This window comes from Pseudochaenichthys georgianus, chromosome 17, assembly GCF_902827115.2.
Source record: "Pseudochaenichthys georgianus chromosome 17, fPseGeo1.2, whole genome shotgun sequence".
NCBI lineage: Eukaryota > Metazoa > Chordata > Actinopteri > Perciformes > Channichthyidae > Pseudochaenichthys > Pseudochaenichthys georgianus.
The window spans coordinates 21,726,762-21,740,914 of record NC_047519.1 but is presented as its reverse complement, the minus strand read 5'-3'; the positions used below and the strand labels follow the sequence as shown (position 1 = coordinate 21,740,914).

At 41.6% G+C, this 14,153-nt stretch overlaps 1 protein-coding gene across 1 annotated transcript; it reads left to right on the top strand.

Moving 5' to 3' along the window:
• The first annotated feature begins 551 nt into the window (after positions 1–551).
• On the top strand, positions 552–14,068 carry LOC117462994 (fibronectin-like). The gene is made up of 22 exons (XM_034105393.2): positions 552–659; positions 760–1,014; positions 1,099–1,365; positions 1,574–1,834; positions 2,215–2,466; positions 2,559–2,825; positions 2,910–3,173; positions 3,246–3,509; positions 4,168–4,425; positions 4,522–4,782; positions 5,229–5,486; positions 5,595–5,855; positions 6,558–6,821; positions 8,999–9,262; positions 9,350–9,613; positions 9,737–9,994; positions 10,618–10,878; positions 10,990–11,250; positions 11,337–11,627; positions 12,528–12,764; positions 12,989–13,042; positions 13,327–14,068. Exons 1-22 carry the CDS (start codon positions 608–610, stop codon positions 13,605–13,607), a joined length of 5,355 nt encoding a protein of 1,784 aa, XP_033961284.1. The 5' UTR covers positions 552–607; the 3' UTR covers positions 13,608–14,068.
• Positions 14,069–14,153: the final 85 nt, after the last annotated feature.

Genomic DNA, 14,153 nt, shown 5'->3' with positions numbered 1-14,153 from the left:
TGCTGTCTAATCAGCATCTTGATATGCCACACCTGTGAGGTGGGATGGATTATCTCGGCAAAGGAGAAGTGCTCACTGTCACAGATTTTTTCAGATTTGTGAACAATATTTGAGAGAAATGGTTATTTTGTGTATATAGAAAATGTTTTAGATCTTTGAGTTCATCTCATGAAAAATGGTTGCGTTTATATTTTTGTTCAGTGTATATGCAGCTAGTGTAGTGTTTTTATTAGTGTATTATCACCTTTTTACATATTTTCATGTTTTTGTTAGCTCATTTACATGCAATAAAACAAATAAGCATATTTCCCAAAATGTTAAAGTATTCCATATATTGTCTTTTACAAGTGTTTCAACTCATCTTTATTCCTCTCAACTGTGTCTTTCTTCTTTTCTAGCCCCATGCCCTCCCACCAATGTGTCAGCTGAACTGAATTGTACTACACTTAACGCTGTGGTCAGCTGGAGTAGCGCGTCTGCAGCCACAGCCTACAGCGTTCAAGCAACCTCCTTAAATGGACACAACTCCTCCTGCAGTGAGATGGGCACATCCTGTGACCTCAGCGACCTGGTCTGTGGACAGCATTACTCTGTTGTAGTGGAGGCCATGCACACAGGCTGCTCTGGCCCTGCCAGCACCCCCGCCTGGCTGGTTACAGGTGAGCTCAACTTAAACTGGAACTGTTGATACTTTAACACAGACCCAAACCTAAAAGAGTGACATTTACTGTATCACTAACATCTTTGTCTTTTCTCCAGAGCCCTGTGTCCCCATGAATCTCTCCGTCCACTACAATGTGAGCACGGCCCAGGTGATGTGGGCGGCAGCACGAGGTGCCAGCTCATACTCCGTCCAGGCTGTGGCTGACCTGGGCTCGGGGGTCACCTGTAACACCACCAACACCACCTGCTCCATGAACGGCCTGCAGTGTGGTCAGATCTACAACGTCACTGTGATGGCACGAAACACCGTCTGTGACAGTATGATCTCTGAAACTAGTCGCCTCATGACAGGTTCGTCATCTCATCGGGAAAGACATGTCAACATATTTACAGTCTAGATTTCTTATTCTTAAATATGTGTTTCCCTTCTTTCAGAACCCTGCCCACCCACCATCGTTCAAGTCAGTATGGCGTGTGAACAACTCACTGCGACTGTTTCCTGGCAGCAGAGTGACCTCGCTGTGGGTTATGTCGCCTTCTTTGACAACCAAGGTGGCCACTTAGATTCCTGTTATGGCGCAGACACAAGTACCCAATGTGTTGTCTCAGGGCTGATGTGTGGCACAGAGTACAACGTCTGGGTCAAGGCACTGGGTCAGCAGTACAACAGCTCTGACAGCACAGCGGTCTCATTTACAACAGGTAAAGAGAGGCACCAAAGAAGTGCATTGTCTTTACTCTTAGAAATAAAGAAAATGCACTCTTTCTAATATCCAGCAGGGGGCGACTCCATATGGTTAAAAGTCTATGTGAAAATCATACGACTTCTCACTTAATGCATTATCTCAGTAATAGTTTTTTGCTATAGTGTGATGATGGTATGGCTGTTGTATTCTTCTTATCCTCACAGAACCTTGCCAGACGAGCAGCATCACAGCCTTTATGGACTGTGAGGCCAACTCTGCTACAATATCCTGGCAGCCCAGCGTTGGAGTTGTGTCCTGTGTTACTGAGCTGACGGCTTCATCAGGTCACACCACCAGCTGCACCACCAACAACACCAACTGTCAGCTGAGCTCCCTGCAGTGTGGAGAGGAGTACAATGTCACTGTGAAGGCTCTGGGAAATACTTGCAACCAAATTGCTCACATGGCAGGACACCTCACCACAGGTACAGCGGGTTTACCTGTACCTTGTAGCATGTCAGTCAATGTGTTAGTGGAACACCAACCTTTTCACAACCAGGGGACTACTTTTAGGAAACGATAGGAGGCCAGGGGCACATTCATTAACAAAGCATTACTAGCCCAGACCCCCCCCCCTTCCATGTCACTTTTTTTTTATAAGCTTTGTACGTTTTTTTATGTCACTTTATTTACATTCAAAGAAAAAAAAAGAAATAATGTGAATTTATGTATTTTCGTTGTGATTTTGAAAATGTCATGAATCACAATATCACCGCGTTTAAGAATAGGAGTAGAGCACTATCATTGTTTCTTCATTGAATTGGATGTAACTGTCTGCCACTAAGTTAACCCTTTCTTCCTCCAGAGCCCTGTGTCCCCATGAATCTCTCCGTCCACCACAATGTGGGCACGGCCCAGGTGATGTGGGCTGCAGCACAAGGTGCCACCTCATACTCTGTCCAGGCTGTGGCTGACCTGGGCTCGGGGGTCACCTGTAACACCACCAACACCACCTGCTCCATCGATGGTCTGCAGTGTGGTCAGATCTACAACGTCACTGTGATGGCACAAAACCTGGCCTGCAACAGCACTTCTGAACCCTACCACCACATGACAGGTTCGTCATCAGATTAGAAAGAATATTCCATTAGCTGCAGATATGGCTCTTAATGTGTTTTCTTCTTTCTTGTGTGTCTTCTTTCTACTCAGAACCCTGCCCACCCACCATCGTTCAAGTCAGTATGGCGTGTGAACAACTCACTGCGACTGTTTCCTGGCAGCAGAGTGACTTCGCTGTGGGTTATGTCGCCTTCTTTGACGACCAAGGTGGCTACTCCGCTTCCTGTTATGGCGATCACACAAGTACCCAATGTGTTGTCTCAGGGCTGATGTGTGGCACAGAGTACAACGTCTGGGTCAAGGCACTGGGTCAGCAGTACAACAGCTCTGACAGCACAGTAGTCTCGCTTACATCAGGTAAACACATACATTACTCAGCATGCAGTTTCGCTTCCGTTTGTTTCTTTAGGTGTCAATTGATATACATACTGTGTTCCTCAGCTCCATGTCTGCCCAGAGAGGTAGAGATAGAGGTGGACTGTATTCATGATGGCGCTGCCGTTGTGTCCTGGAATGCTACTTATGGCGCAGCAAACCTTTCCCTGACAGCCATCGTCAGTGGAAGTATTCTGTCACTGTGTGAAACTCAGCAGAACAGCTGTAACGTGACGGGTTTAAGTTGTGGAGAAACCTACAACCTCAGCTTCACCGCCAGCAACGAGCAGTGCAGCCTCAGTGCGCCGATGCACGCTAACCTCACAACGCGTGAGTTTTACAGCAAATCCTCATAAGTGGCGAATATGAACCAAGGTTTAATCTGTTCACATCTTTTTGTAGGTCCTTGTCCTCCTCAGCGTGTAGATGTTTCCCTGCAGTGTGGCTCCCACACCGCAGTCCTGTCCTGGGAGGAGAGGTCTGATGCTGAGCTGTACGTAGCTAACGCCATCAAGACATCAGGAGGGCCGGTGCAGACGTGTAACTCTACAGGCTCTACGTGTCAATTTGCCAGTCTGGACTGTGGAGAGACGTACAACTTTACCGTAACAGCAGACAGTCAAGGCTGCAGGAGCCAAGCCAGCAGCACCGTGTCCAACCAAACAGGTACTCAAGAAGCTTAGTTACTTCTGCCCGTTTCAGTGGTCAAAAGTAACTAAATACTCTTTAACCAAGTACTTAATTCAAGTAACATTTTTAAGATTATTCTACATCAATTGGCTATTTCCATTGTCTGCTGTTACTCTTCTACTTCAACACATTGCATCTATAGCAGATATTGTACTTTTTACTCCCATTTATTTTTATTTTGATAGCTATGGTTACATGGCAGATTTTATGTGACCATTTCAAAAAATAGATGCACTGTTTGTTTGAGTGATTCAATTAACAAACAAAGAGGTTACATTTAGCTTCATCTCCACCAGGTGCTATATTCAAATGTTGCTTACTTATTAAGCCATTAGAAATAACAAAACACTAATTTAATGTACAAAATACTCTAAGGCTCTGAAAGCAATTATTTTGTCATTTAACAATAAATCATGTTGTCTACAAGATGTCAATGTTTATGATAAACAAAGAAAAATATCAAAATCGGTGCAGATTAATTTTGTGCCCAACTCCTAATCGATTAATTAACTTAATATTTCATCATATAGGAATTTCTACTTCTACTGAAGGATCTAGTACTTTATTTGTTTCTGCTAAATTGGTCATCATCTTAATTGTTTCTCTCTCTCTTCATTTATTATGCTCTCCTCAGAGCCTTGCCAGCCTGTGATCGTTTCTGCTCAGATGCTCTGTCAGAATGAGCAGGTCCAGATCTCCTGGTACCAAGCAAGTGGTGTCGTGAATTACTTAGTAACGACTACTGGGAGCCTTGGATACGTGAAGATCCACAACGCAACCCAGAGTATTCCAGCAGCTACTTTACCATGCGGACAGGACTACAATGTGACTGTACAAGCACAAGGCAGTGACTGTGACAGCATCCCCAGCAGCCCCGCCTTCTTCAAAACTGGTATAATCTAATATCTGAGGCAACAATTCACAATGCATAACTTCTGTCACAAGCTTGTGTTTAGTTGAGTTCTCCACCTTCCTCTCTCTCTCCCAGCACCATGCCCCCCCAGCGATGTGACGACCTATGCACAGTGTGAGTTTAACATGGGCTCAGTCAGCTGGGGGTCCAGTGATGGCGCTGAAACATATGTTGCTGTAGCAACTGGGCTTGATGGCCACGCCCACCAGTGTCTCACCAACAGCACCGACTGCAGCTGGAACGACCTGCAGTGTGGAGAGGAGTACACTGTTGTAGTGAGGGCAAAGAATGGCAACTGCACAAGCCTGCCTAGCAACAGCTCCATCATCTATATGGGTACGTCGTCTAAAGTTTGTTAAGATTTCTTCTTTTCATTTGGTATCAATAAAATGGAAAAATGTAGACAGTGTTTATCACACCTCTAAGGAATTCATTTTAAATAATTTGGTTGTTCAACCCAAGCTTTAAGTCAGTGAAGCAAAAAAAGGGCTTATACATCTTCATATTCAGCATCAAACTTTCAATCAGAAATGAATGACAAATTACTATTTGCTTGGATTTAAACTATAATTTCCTTCAAGGACATTCCTACAACATTGTCCATTTTATAAGTAAAAACTGAAATTGTTCTTAAAAGAAACTTTGGAAAATATAAGAAAGTAACGCACCCACATGATAAAACGTTATCATTAAATGTGCATTGCAATTGAAGTTGGTGTACTAAAACATAGATGTGGTTGAATAATGCTGTTAATACGTCACTCATCTTTTGTTTTTTCCAGATCCCTGTGTGCCCCAGAACTTGGCTGCCACTATGAATTGTGATATGAAAGTGGTCTCACTGAGCTGGGATGCCAGTAACGGGACAAATGTGTATATGGTATCATGCGAGGCAGGAAACAAAACAACTGTTCTCACCACTAATGTCACCACGGCCCACTTCTCTGGCTTTAGCTGCGGAATAAACTACAGCCTCACAGTCACACCTCAAAACCAGCACTGTCCTGGAAACTCCAGTGCATCGGCTTCCATACAGACATGTATGTTCACGAAATACACTTTCACATTCAAGGAGATAAGATTAAAAACTAAATATAATAAGAGTGTGCTGAAACAGGTCAAACATGTATAGTATTTGTTTTTCCCAGGGCCGTGTCCACCTGCAGGAGTCTCCACCAGGCAGGACTGTCTCTCTGGCATCGTCATGGTAATGTGGCAGGCAACTAATGGGTCCGACTACTACACAGCAACAATGCAGACTGACACTGGCATCTCCCCCATGTGCATGTCCGACTCTAATGAATGCAGCGTCCCGGGACTCACCTGCGGGCAAAACTTCTCCGTGTCAGTCACAGCCTCCAACCAGCAGTGTAACATCACCTCCAGTCACACCACCAGTCTGCAGTCAGGTGGGGGTTTAAAAAAGGCTTTTGGTTGCATAATGCTTTATCTTTGTTATCAACAGTTGGTGGTATACTTTCTTTCTTTTTTTACATTACCAATCTTAATTCAAGGGATGATGCAAAAGGTCACAAACCAAAATTACATATAACATTGTTCTTTTAGGGGTCTTTGTGAGCAAGGAAATGTCTGTATGATTTTATGAGGATTTTCCAGACAGGCTTTTATACTCTTTCGATATGAGGGTAGTGTTTTCCCTAAATTAAATTGTTTCAACAAAACTTTGACAAGTTATATTTACGACAATAACACAAGATAATATTGCAGAATATGGCAATATGTATATCGTGTAGACAATATGATATTGTTTTCAAGTATTTACCATAATATATACTGCATATACATGGATATATAGGTAAAAAATATATGACATTCTGCAATTATACTTGTAAAAATTGCATGTATTTGATTAAATGACTATATGCTCTAATCACATTTATAAAGTTTTTATCTATATGTTTGCACTCATATGTGTCAACATTAGTTTTTAAGAGTTGGAATGACTACTCTTTTAGAATAACTGTACCTCTGCTTATCCTTATGATGATCTACAATGTATCAATGTTATATGCATGAATACATTAGGTATTGTTGATATTCAACGTCATGACGTTTTACCCATCATGCTGTTGTCTTCCTTCTTCCTGCAGTGCCATGTGTTCCCACTAATGTCTCCGTGGTGATGGACTGTGATAACAACACCGCTGTTGTGTCCTGGACCGCCAGTCAGGGGGCTGTACCTGTACAGTACTCATTGATGGCCCACAGTAGTCATAACAATGTCAGCTGTCAAACCTCTAGCCTCAACTGTAGCCTTGACAACATCACCTGTGGCAACAGCTACTCTGTTCAGGTGGTTGCTATGGATGACAACTGCTCCAGTATCCCCAGCCAGGTTCTGGTATTCAACTCAGGTGAGACAGACAACACCAATAATACACTCAACACAGGGAGGTGGAAGAAGTACTCAGATCTTGTATTTAAGTCAAAGTAGAACTACCACGGTGTGCTCTGTAATAAGTAATAGTCCTGCATTTAAAAGGTTACTCAAATAAAAGTACAAAAGTATTAGCATCAAAATATACTTAAAATACCAGAAGTAAAAGTACTCATTGTGCAGATTGGCCCATTTCAGAATAATGTGTTTTGATTATAATTATTAATGTATTGATGTGTTTATGATATCTGGTAATGGTGGGACTAATTTGAATTACTTAATTTACTGCTGGGTCGAATGTGAATTTACTCCAGATGTAATTAAAGTCTTATTTGAGTGTTGATTATATTTCACAACATAAATCTAAATATGCAAAGTCACTAAAGATATTAAATAAATGTAGTGGAGTAAACAAGCACACGATTAACCGCTGAATTGTAGTGGAGTATAAGTACAAAGTAGCAAAAAAATGAAACTTGATCAAATGTACCTAATTACTTCCCAACTCTGATAGTAATACAACCTGCATTTAGTGCACTGCATACTTTTTATGTGTATTGAGTCGGCGACTGTACCTCTAAACCAGGGGTGTCAAACTCAATTTAATCGCGGGCCACATAAGCATTATGGCTGCACTCAAAGGGCTGGTTATAACTTTTATATAAATATATATATAAAATAATGTATTATATATTACATTATTGCCTCTGCATTGGATTATTATCTGATAGGGTAATAACTTCATAATTAACTACGTCTGAAAGCAGAAGTCTGGGGGGCAAATAATTGCAAGTCTCTTCAGTGAGAATGTCACAAAATGATTTAAAAGAAAAACTGGAAAAAAAGTGACATTTAAAAAAAATGTAACATTTAAAAAAAAGAGTCAAATTCTGAGAAAAGGGCACATTCTAAGAAAAAACGCATATTTAGAAGAAATAAGTCTAATTTGAGATGCATTGTGGGACATGTAGTCTATGGGCAACGTGCTTCTGTAAATCATCATGTAACCGTATAATAAACATAGTATATTCTTTGCAAGCCCTTGTGGGGCCACACAAAATGAAGTCACGGGCCGGATTTGGCCCCCGGGCCTTGAGTTTGACACCCCTGCTCTAAACAGTTTACCTTAGTACAAATGATGGATCATGGAAAATGGAAAACTCAAAGACAAATTATGTCCCCATCCATGAGTTACTCAACCCCAGAAGTCTGGTTCATTCGGTCCTTATCAACCTGAATGGCGGCTCCTCACCTGTCCATGGACAATGAGGGAAGTGTCTCCTCCCTCGTAAACGTTCATCTGGGCTGTCCTTGGCCACTCAGTGCGATACTTTGTTGTCGTCCGTTGTTGGGGGGGCTGCTGATTATGTGTTATCCAACAGGATGCTAGCGAAAAGGTTAGGAACACAGCTAACTAAGCCAGGTAGCCTACGCTAGTTTAGCGCTAGTTGTTTACTTAGCCGAAACTCAAGCTCAACTAAACTTGTTGGTGATTTGTGCTCATGTTGCGCCTGAACCATACAGATATTTAAAAATTCAATTTGAATAAGTGTTCAGTTTGCTTAGCTGTCATTATCTCGTAAAAATCATCGCTATAAAAACCGACACACCTGCTAATCAATATTCACTTTCACTGTTTTGCGTGCCTTGCGCAGGACTACGCATGCGTCAACATTGTGCATGCGATCTTCTGCCCCAAAGTTAACGCATGCTTTTATTATTTTGCCTTGGAAAGTGTCGTTCCTGTGCACTCCTGTGACACTGTCAATTGTACACATTAAATTAAGGAAGTTTAAGTCTAAGTCCTCACAGACAGGGAAGCACTAACTAAAACGATCTGATTGCATCCTCCTCTGTCTTTGTTCTCCTGCCTCCCAGACATTAAAACTAAAAACAATATTGGATGAAAAATTAAGCAAACTATGTTTTATCACCTAAAAACTATACTTGAAGAAATATGAAAGTTGTCTCACGCACATAAAACAAGTTATTGTTGATACAGACATTGAAACACTGTGACTAATCACAAACAAGGTGATACTAGCCTAGGGTTGGTTAACAAACTAAATTAACACAGTTTTATTAACACGTGTTTTTACTTTTGTGCCGTTTACAACACACATTTCTAACTTTAAAATCTCTACTTATTCCCAGCGCCCTGCCCGCCTCAGAGCGTGAGTGCTGAGGTCGACTGTTTGTCAAACGACCTGATGATTTCTTGGGATGCCGTCAGAGAAGCAAACCACTTTTTGACATCAGTAACTGCAGACAATGGAGTAACCATTGGTGGCTGTAACACCACAAACACTGCATGTTCCATGAGAAATATGACATGTGGGAAAACATTCAGTGTTCATGTCACCTCCATCAGAGGCGCCTGTGGAAGCCAGCAGAGTCAGGCCTACAGTATCATGGCAGGTAAGCAAGCTTCTACAGCCATTCATCCTTGCATAAACATATCCTTTCTGTCACCAAAGTAAATGTTATGTCATTTTTACTTTCCAGCTCCCTGCCAGCCTGAGGGAATTAGTGGCAGGCTCGATTGTGTGACAAATTCTGCCTGGATATCATGGGACGCTGCTCCAGGGGCAGACAGCTATACTGTGTTAGCTGTAGGTGAAGACAACTATATAGGCAACTGCACCTCTTCCTCCAACACAACCTGTGAGGTGGAAGGCCTGGCCTGTGGTTCACTATATAACTTCAGTGTTATTGCTAAAAACAGCAAATGTGAGAGTCAGCCAAGCACCACGATCGACCTGCAGACAGGTAACACATTTCTGACTTGTTGAAAGAAATATGCATCTCAATTTGAAATAATGCCCAACCCTGAGTAAAACATAAATGCATACATTCTGCAGTCAGTAAATGAAATTCTGTCTGTTCCCCCAGCTCCCTGCACCCTCTCTGGTATCACAGCGGTTGCTCAGTGCCACAATTCCTCAATCCTCGTGTTGTGGGATGCAGAGGGAAACACTGTGTACACTGCCACAGCAGAAGCCAGTGATCACACCTACCTCTCCTGCAATAACACTGGCACTAGCTGCTACCTCCATGGAGCACAGTGTGGCCTCCATTACACCATCATTGTTGCCGCTTCATCAGACCAGTGCAGCAGTCTGAGGAGTCCACCATACAGAATAAGCATGGGTATGTCGATTTCTGTTGATTTTTGTCATGCATTTCATACCATCTTTTCAAGTGCTAACTTTGAAGGACATTGTTTGATGAGTGGTTCTCATTTTTTCTTTGACCTGTGCAACAGTTTGACATTTAGCTTCTTTGGTTATTGCTGAGACTTGGATGATAATATAAATACCAAATTCATATCTGTCCAGTAAATATGAATCCATCAATCTTAGCATAAAGACTGTAAACAGGTCCAAATCACTACCATGGTTCTATCCAAAAATGACAAAATCCACCCACCATCACCACAAACACTCAATTAATAACACAATAATGTGTGACCATTTGTGATATTATGTCAAGAAGTAGTTTTCCTTTAAAACGCCTTAACATTTCTCCATAATATTAACTGTCAGTGACAAAAAACGATTAATTTTTTTATCTGTAGGTATATTTATCAAATGTTTAAAACACAAAACAGTTTTTTCTGCACCGCCAGATTTGTGTTGGGTTGTTTTGACCAACAGTCATTGGTGGTTTGATTAAAAATGACCAAAAACATACCAACTGTTTTCAGATTCTAAATCCATGCTCCTAAATCCTGATTGTTGCACCAGTGTAAAAAACATCACTATTTCCCACAGAGCCGTGTCCACCCAGTAACGTGTTGGTGGTTGGGTCAACCTGTGCGGACGACAGTGCACTGGTGTCCTGGAGCCCCTCTCTTGTAGCTGAAACATATCATGTGGTCGCAATGGGCGCAAATGGACATGTAACATGCAACACCACCTCCAGTAACTGCAGCATATCGGAGCTCCACTGTGGCCAGCAGTATGACATATCTGTGACTGCCAGCCACGAGAACTGCACCAGCAAAGCCAGTCAAAACGCTACACTTAACACAGGTAGTTGTCTTTATATAGATAGAGAATACCTGTGTACATTCATATGTTGACCAAATATGCCCGAATGATATTTGTTTCAGCAGTTTTATCATATCTTTCTTTTCTGTCCAGGTCCCTGCCAGCCAGATGGTCTCTCAGTTATTTCACACTGTAATAATCAGTCCGCATTGTTGTCATGGACTCCCGGAGATAACGCTGTGGACTACTATGGCTGTGCCCAGGCCGAAAATGGAGACATGCTGTACTGTGAAAGCATAAATCCCAGCTGCACCATCCAGGGCCTTGATTGTGGAACACTTTACAATTTCACTGTTCAGGCCTCAGATGGGATATGCAACAGCTCCGTCAGTGACCCAGTGCAGAGTGGAGCAGGTACAAGAGCTGGTCCAATAACTTAGAAACATTTGCACTGAAATTGATTATTACATTAAATAATCCTCTCTATCTATTTCTCTCAGCCCCTTGTCCCCCAGACAGTTTTGATGTGGGGCTCTTTACGATGCAGAATGAAACCCAGATGTTGTACTTCAACTGGACTCAGATCACCTGTAGAGACACTGAGTATTTGCTGGAGTTAAACGGAAGTCTGCTGGGAGATAGCCAGGCTCTGTTTGAGATCTCTTCCTATTGGACAAGCATGACGTACTTTGAGATTCCTCTCCCCTGCGGTTCATCCTACTGGGCTACAGTGAAGAGCAGGAGCCCTGGTGGTACCAGCCAGCCCTCTGTGCCGCGTAGTGGTACAACAGGTAAACTACACTTAACACTCAAGCTTCTGTTCAAACATTCTTACATCCTGGATTTCACGGCCTTTGATAACAATTACCTCAAACACGTACTTTTACTTGAGTACTTAAACTCCAGCACAGCTCAGCACATTGTTCCATATTCTACTTTAATAGAGGTGTCATTCATTGTATTAGTTACACCTCCTTTTCCTACTGTGACAAGTCAAAAAAGTGATTAAACCATTATATCAACAATCTATTAAAGACCTGAACTTTTTAAAGAACATCCATAAACATTCATCTGTTTGCATTTTGCAAATTATTTATCTAATATATCATTCCATTTACTTGTGTTAATTTACTCTTCTTGCACTATTTCTATTCTATTCTTTATTTGTATTTACTTGCACATCTCCAAACATTCTCTTGTTATTATCTGTTTTATTTGTTCAATGTCCTATATATATGTTGCCCTGTTGGAGGAGCCTGTGACCTACGTTTTTCATTGCCATATCTACACTGTAGCTAATGTGCAAATGACAATAAAGCCTTGAAACTTGAAAATTGAATCAAAGGTCTACGAGACCATCTAGCTGGGAGAATTATGTTCCATTCAATATCTTAAATGCCTTGGAAACATCTTTTCTAAGTAAGTTATTTCCTGCAGAGTGATCGGGGCCTGTAGGCAGAAGACGCCGCTTTTCTCGAGGCTACATGAATACAATAATCTTTCAAAGAGACATTTTGGTTATTTCGCATGAGAGATGTGTGTTTGTTTTCGCAATGATTTCTGATTCCATTTATTGGCTGCTGTCTTACTTTCAGACATTTCATCACAACTATTTCAACAATAGGGAAATGCCAGACATGTTAAACAAAGACTCCTGATGTTTTATCTAGCTGTAATTTCTCTTCTCCTAGCTCCATGTCCACCAATAGCAGTGGAGTACAGTGGTAACAACACCTTTGCCACAGTTTCATGGAACACGTCAGTGTTTGCCACCTCATACACCGTGTACGACAACAGTGTGACGCCCAGATCTCAGCTGTGCAGCACTGCAGGACTGTCCTGTTCTCTGCACAGCATCACATCCACTGACCTGGTGATAACAGCCAGCAACACAGCTGGGGACAGTAAAGAGACAAGTGTGCCAATCGGTAGGAACTGACTGGAGTGTGTGTGTGTGTGTGTGTGTGTGTGTGTGTGTGTGTGTGTGTGTGTGTGTGTGTGTGTGTGTGTGTGTGTGTGTGTGTGTGTGTGTGTGTGTGTGTGTGTGTGTGTGTGTGTGTGTGTGTGTTATATAATATTTGACACATTAAAAAAGACACATTTTTGCTGATTGTTTTTAACAAATTAAATGATGAAATCTTTCTTTCTTTAGCAGGTTCCTCAGGTCGCAGAAGAAGAGATCTAAGTGGACACTCCCTAGAAAATGGTGAGTTTGTATTTTTTTTAAACACATTTTACAAGATTTTATAATTGGGAAACATTCATAATTTTTAACCACAAATAGTTTAACCCAAAGAAACATTTGAAGGGGGAGACTTGAATGCTGCTTTTGATTAGCTTCTAATGTTAAGCCTAATGTGAAGGTTACTTTCTATGCATGTAAATTAATTAGCTTTCATGCAAGCTTTTTCATTCCTTATTTATTGGACAAACTATTCTCAAGTCAAGCTGGAACCTAATTCAAAACTGTGACTTGTTTATTTCCAATAGGCCTCCCAGCTCCAGTACTAAATGTCAAACAAGCACTGCCTACAGTTGTTTTCCTGGAGTGGTCTCCAGTTGAAGCTGCCTCCCAGTACAGCCTGCTCATCAGGAAGCAGGACAGCTCCAGAGAGTCAGAGGAGATAACGGTGCAGGGCGAGAGCATCATTCTCACTGATCTGATTCCAAACTCGGCCTACTGTTTCTCCGTGTCGGCCGAGTACACTGCAACTAGTGGACCTGAGTCGGAGCCTGTGTGTGTGCAAACAGCACAGGATCTGTCCCAATAGGAAAACACTTGTGTCGACACAGCTAGGGGTCTGCAAACGTCTCAGGACTCAAATGTGGGGATAACTGTCAAGATATGAGAATGACAAATTGTATACCATTTACCAAATAACAATAGTTCTGTAACCTTGTTAAGATTTCATGTGACATCTTTTGATATAACACGGGAATTAGCATGGGTTACATATATTTACACTTATGAGGTATGACTAACACATATTCCAAAGAGCTCTATTCTATACTGTGTACAAAACATATTATCATTTGCCTACTGTTGGTTGAAGTTACATATTTTATATCTGGGGGTTTGTTCTATTTCATATATTTACATTGCTTTTGTAAATTATGTAATAGTCATCTTAGAGTTAATATATCAGGGAGTGTTTACCTTTTACTATGCCTGTGTATTTTATATGGAAGCTATGTTCAGACTACATTCTAATAAAACTATCCAAAGATATTATTTGAATTCATCCTGTCAGTGGTTGTGATATCCTTGAACCGCTATGAATATGTGATGCGATGACAAATACATGGATATTCCTTTG